Source organism: Priapulus caudatus, unplaced genomic scaffold (assembly GCF_000485595.1).
Source record: "Priapulus caudatus unplaced genomic scaffold, Priapulus_caudatus-5.0.1 Scaffold1430, whole genome shotgun sequence".
NCBI classification, from domain to species: Eukaryota; Metazoa; Priapulida; class Priapulimorpha; order Priapulimorphida; family Priapulidae; genus Priapulus; species Priapulus caudatus.
The window spans coordinates 7924-14436 of NW_014578491.1; the positions used below are offsets into that span (position 1 = coordinate 7924).

The 6513-nt window shown below is 42.0% G+C and overlaps 1 protein-coding gene across 1 annotated transcript in view; it reads right to left on the minus strand.

Moving 5' to 3' along the window:
• LOC106816605 (failed axon connections homolog) overlaps window positions 1-6389 on the minus strand; it is an 11746-nt gene extending 5357 nt beyond the window's left edge. Inside the window, exons 1-2 of the mRNA XM_014821226.1 lie at window positions 6170-6389; window positions 158-296 (exon numbers count right to left, since the gene is read on the minus strand). Of these exons, the coding sequence (XP_014676712.1) occupies window positions 158-296; window positions 6170-6285 (255 nt within the window). The 5' untranslated portion in view covers window positions 6286-6389. The remainder of the gene's footprint in view (window positions 1-157; window positions 297-6169) is intronic.
• Window positions 6390-6513: the final 124 nt, after the last annotated feature.

The window sequence follows — 6513 nt, forward strand, 5'->3', positions numbered from 1 at the left end:
TGTTCTTTGTTATGAACCATCCGTGATAGGTCACAACGAAACGTGAACCGGAGAAAGTGAGTTTTACGTTTGTTTGGTCGGATCAGGATTATATGATCTCGATCAGACGGATTCGTCCCAAACAAACGCGCCCTAATATCCATGATGGAATACTTACAATGTAGGGAATTCCCGCCATACGCAGGTAGGTCTCTAGCTTTAATGGAAATGGTGACAAACTAGGAGCATATTTTGCTCTTCCTATCTGGTGAAGCACAACAGTGTCCTTTGGGTAATCTTTACGCTTTTTTTCTTGTCTATAAATAAATAAATAAATAAATATGCATACATAGACTACTGGCTAGAGGCTGCTGCCTTATTATGTGGTATTGCAGGATAAGTTAAGAACCCAGTAACTACCGTGGAGATTACAGTGGAGGAGACTTACTCAACATTTTATCTCTACATGGTAAATGAAGAATTATTAAAAACTACACCCTCTGTGCTGGGTTATGGTAAAACCACACCCAATTTATTTACAATTACATTGATAATGTTAGTCAGTCAAGTGTTAAAATCACCGTACTATCATGTCACTGATGATACAGATACAGGGTTCTCCCTACGTTGCGCAAACGCGAGCGCCCCGTTTGGGAAAACCCCCCCCCCCTGTTTGAATCGTTGCGCCCCGTTTAAATTCCACCACAATAAAAGTTTGCCAGCGCGCGAATCGATCGTCAAGAATTGCCGTTCGACCAGGACATCCGGCCCAGGACATCCGGCGCGTGTATTTTTACCGTACCACGCATGCACTGCAGCCAGGACACAAGTTAACCTGACAATGCACAGTTAACCTGTCACTAACTGTACACCGACTCGGCTATCTTATATATACAAGAACCCCAAATACCGTCTATGGTGTGGTGGCGATTTTACGCATTAATTAGTCGTACGGTAAAAATACACGCCCCCCGGACCCCCCTAGTTTCCCCCTCCCCCCTCCCCCTAGTTAGTCAGTCAAGTGTTCGAGAATCTCAGTTGAGAAATGAATTTCCGTTAGTAGATCTGTTTCTTCAGTTAGCACATGTATATGAAAGAAACACTAGATATGAGCCATGTACTAGTGATTCAAGAAATACCAGTCAAGACATCCCCAAAGATAGATGTGAGCCAATACCCACACCTACGGGCAGTAGCACTTTGCAGGCGTGAGGGCTTCCTTGCAAGTTATCTCCTGATAGTGATAGGTCAAGAACATGCCGAAGTTATAATGTCCCTAGACCCCAGAGATGGCAATAGAGGTGAACCCTTCGCAATGTGTGGCTGGTGTCTGAATGCAACTTTAAGTAGAAGAGTTATCTCCCAATTTGTCAGCACCACAGCCACAGCACTCGAGGAGAAATTAGACAGCATGTGGTCTATAGAAAATGAAGTTTCAGATAGCAATGTAACATGGTCTCCACAAGACAAAAATGTGATTCAGCTACATGGGATAAAGAATGTGATATTGTTGATAATCACTACCAGCTCCCTATCTTGTGGAAGAACCCTGGTCTACCTAGATTCTTTCATGAGAAAGCTACTTGTAAAAGGAAAAATGTTAGACAAATACAACACCGAGATCAAAAGAAAAGATCTATAGTGGATACGCAGAGAAAGTACCAGAAAGCAAAATAAAAAAATCAGGAAAATTGTGGTACTTCTCTTATAAATTTTTGCAAAAATGGTGCATTCTAATGTATATTTCGAGTTTAGTTCAATAAAGTGTCGTTTATTGATGGAAGAACAGTGACCTTCGTCAGCGAGGCGGTGTTTTGGACAAATTTCTGTATGGCAGCTAAGAATTTTAGCGAGGCGGCCCGCCTTGCTCGTGTCAATGCAGGGGAAACACTGCAGTGATCATTGATAAAAAGCCAGACAAGGTCAGGATCGCTTTTGACTGTGACTCTAAATATCTAGGTGAGTCTCTTAATGACAAGTGTTTGTAAGACAGCAATCTCATTAACAAATTGTGCATGTCACCATGCACTCGTTTATATGGTAAATAAACAAGGCGATCTGACTCACTACAGAATGATATCACATCAGGGGTCGAAATTAGAGTTTTATTTTGGTATCCATTCGGGATACTAGGTATTGAAATCTGGTATCCCCCCCAAAGATCTGGTATCCCATTTATGGGATAGTAATTTTAAAAATGTTGGTATCACAAAAATCTCACCATGAAATAAATAGCATTAATATAGCAGAACTAGTTATCTCAATAATGATTTGACAAATTATTTAATATGTAATCGTAAGTTAATATAATTAAAACATGAAACAGATTCACAGATATGCACAGACAAGGCACTTTGAACGCAGTCAAATAGAAAACAGAGATGACCATGTTAATGGACCATGGTGCAGTACACAGGCACAGAGTCTGCTGCGAGTTTGCAATCGCTGTTGCTAGCTCTATCACAAAATAGTATTTGCTCCTCAAGTCACAGAAAATAATACATACGCAGCCGCATTGACTCCATGACTATAATACAACTATTCATACATATTAAATGCACACATAGGACAAATGTATTCAGGCATTAATATATAAACTAGTGACAGAGGCACTCATGGGAGACGTGCATAACCTCCAGCAGCAACAGTACGCCATCGCATACGACTGAGGAACACACGAATACCCAGCGATATACGCCAACGTAATGTATGCTCGCTCGCCGCTCAGGTCAGCGCAGCTGGCTGTGGCTGGCCTCGCTCCTGCGGGGCTCGGCGGGGATGACGCCGGCTAATTATCGATCGCGCGAAACACAAACACACGAACGCACAGACCCGAATACGATAAGCTTTAAATACTTGAAACTTATAAACCATATAACCATAATATGAAAACTTGTTTAAAGATTTGCACAGACCGGTTTATCGATGCAGATTTCAAATCAGAACAGTAGACTGACAGTAGCCTCTAGAGCGATAGCCTTCCACTCCTGCGCAGGAGGAGGCGCTATCGCCCTAGAGCTAACTCTACAGCTAATAGTAACTATAGCCATCAAAACACAATATGCACTACTGGCATGGCGACTGCAGATTACTGAGTCATCAAGATCTACATATTCAGCATTCTGTACTTCTTCGTAATGCCCACGTTTTATCAGGACATTTTGACGTGGGTCGCCGAGTACGAACTGCTGAACTATTCACAGATGTATTTAGCTGCGTCAAAGTTGATAGTATTTAATTGTTCTGAATGTCTACATTTATCACGATTATGAATAATTACTGGAATGAAAAACAACAGGCCTGTGAGTGCGGTTGTTAAAAAAAAAAGGAACAAATCTGAAAGCAGCAGAGTGATGCGAAGCGCAGCCCTTTCCACAATGCACGCAGATACAGTACGTGCTCGAGCTATACTCCGCCGGCCTAATCGTTAGTGGGCTGAGTGCATTCGTCGAGACCGGCCAAAACCTCGGGTATCCTACCAGTACCATAGCCCAGCGACTGTACGATCGTGCTGATATCTTGCTAAGTCACTCCCTGACTGAGCGTGATTTACTACTACATCATTAAAGGTATATATTGCGAGATAAAATTCACCCCATGTCATAAAATTTTCAAATGTTGTTGCCAAAAATTTGGTTTTGCTCGCGTTCATTTTAATACGCCTCCACACAACACTGCAGACAGGATTTGCGTTAGCCGCATTGTCTGGTTCGCCTTAACAATGATATACACATGCACATTTGTGTTTATCACATCGCGACACGCTTATTACGCCTTGCGCTTGCACTATGCTATGGGCCGTGCATGCTAAAATTGGCAAAATTATTGTTGAGTGGATAACGCTAGTGTGCGGCATAGTAAGGTGGCGCACTCGGCTCTCGCATCTTGCCGCGCACTCGCTCAGATGCCGCTCGCCCGTATAAAGCTTGATAACTCAACAACCACTACCCAAATTTGCGATTTTTTTTTTACTATCACGGCCGGGCGATACCAAGCATTGAAATCTGGTATCCAACACAAGAATCTGGTATCCCGCGGATATCGGGATACCGCTAATTTCGACCCCTGCACATACACGCACTTAGACGCACTGTTCAAGATCAACAAATTGTGTGCCCTTTTGGATACTCGTTAAAAGATCTTTTTATGCCAATAATTGTCTCAAGTCTATATCCACACTGAATAAAGCAAGAACCGTCATCAGTGAAACACCAATGATGTTAAAAGCAAATGAGGGTTTAATTTGATGAAGTTGCTCAAGGCGCTCATGCAAGACATCCCGGAAGGAAATCGTGGAAAGGTTTAGGGATAGCAAGGCTCTGGGAATAAAGTGGGATCTAATAAATGACAAGTCCTACTTTGAAAACGCCAAAGAATAACGACTTGTGTTGCTCACAGAACAATGTTGAGTTTTCTTTCTTAGGTTTATGCAGACGTCCCAAGTCTCCCGGTCTCACCGGGATCCTCCCGGTATGACACGCTGCTCCCGGTGCCCCGGAATGAGTCCAGAAGCTCCCGGTCGTAACATTTTTCAGCCATATGAAAATTTACATCAGTAAATTTACTAAATTTGCTGTTGTTGTTGATGTACTTTGATTCCAGCCAACAATAAAAGGCCACAGATGTCAAACACTTAAATTATGATTTTCACAATAACGTCGTTTACGTTGTGTGACCGGAATTTGTTGTTGTTAAACGTCACGTCCGGGTGCGCGCGCATGTAGTTACTGTCGCTATGCGGTGAAAACAAGCTTTCATCCAGCAGTTAAGTTACCATATATAGTCATCGCCCGGTTGTGTTTATAGACCTATGGCTATGCTGGTGTTTACGACTACTGTCTTTATACAATATGACGAAGAGTCGTGTTGCCTGGGGCTGCACTGAAGGGTGCAATCTGATATGACTTAAGAGTTAAGTTAACAGAAATTGTATTGAACTATCTGTCTATAAACACAAATTTAGTATCCAGGGGCCGGTTTCACGAAGCGTACTTAAGTATTGAATCGTGATTAAATCACTAATCATGATTAACTTCTCGTACTTAAATTGAAGTGACTGTTTCACGAAGCGTAATTAACTTTGATCATAATTAAGTTAATCACAATTTAGGAAATTTTACTTCAATTTTTTCCCAAGGAAATTTAAATTATCTAAGATTTGCTGTACTACTCCAGTCATTATAGTTACAAATTAATTCCTTTTCATGTACCGAACTTGAAGATATTTTTGGCGCATTGGTCCGCCATATTGAATACAGTGTAATTTGTTTTAGACTGGTACTCGCTCCCACCTCGATTACTCGATTCCCATCGAGTAACTAAGCCGAAAGGGGAGCGAGTACCAGTCTATTCATGTTAAAGTCGGCTAATTATGTGATTAGTTAAATATGTACTTAAATTGCTTCGTGAAACAGATTTGTAAGTATGATTAACTAATCATAATTACGGGAAGTTAAGTATAATTAGGGATTTAATCATATTTAAGTTTATAAGTACGCTTCGTGAAACCGGCCCCTGATTTTTATATTTTGACTTTTGTCATCATGTCAAACGGTACGCCAACAAAGAAACGAAGCCGAAGGGCCTACCGGTACCCAAAAGTTTTATTGTGCATTCAGCCAAGAATACACAACACAAGGTCATATCCTTGCATCATCGGGGGGGGGGGAGGGGGTTATATCACAAGTGCTCCCTTTCTTGGATTTTCCCAACTTGGGACCTCTGGGTTTATGTGACCTAGGGGTTAACCACAAAAGTGCAATTACCGTATTTACTCGTGTATGTATATTATAAGAGCATTCACCTAGTATAAGTTGCACCCCACATTTTGCCTTGAAAAGTTGGTACAAACATTTCTTAGACTCGTGTATAACTTATAAGTCACACTCCTGACTTTGTTACTGATGTTGGGTACAAAAAAGTTTGACTTATATTTATAAGTTGACAACAGTTGAACTTGTGCCGTGGTACAACTACAACTTACAAGGATAGAGAGCATGGTTCCATTGAGAACTATGTAGCGTAACTCATCGGCTTTGCTCTCACAACCATGCTCTCTATCCTTGTAGTAGTAGTACCACAAGTTGATACGTGAATCATGTGGGCTAGCCCGACCAGGCTCTGCGACGGATTGTCTATACGGTATTCTAACCCTAGCAATACCGTTTCTTGGAGCTACATGTGGGCCTACCTTGACTTTCTAATTCGCCATAGTACGCCTATGGCTATGCCTACGAGTACGATCACTGCCAATACACAACCAATTACTTTCAAATAACAGCTAGAGAGTAAAGCCTCAGCATCCATGATCTCGAACAGAGCAGAACAACAACTCAAAACACAACAAAATAATCAACAGTGCAACTACGACAGAGAAGGTGTGTCACAGACCAGAATGTACACCACGCCCACGCCTGCACGGTGGCGCCGCCCAGCGTATAGAGCGGGACCTATGAGCGGGACGCGTCTATTTTTTCCGTACCGCAAATGCGCAAAGAGTTCCTCTGATTGGCTGCTTTGATTTGCTCTGACGTG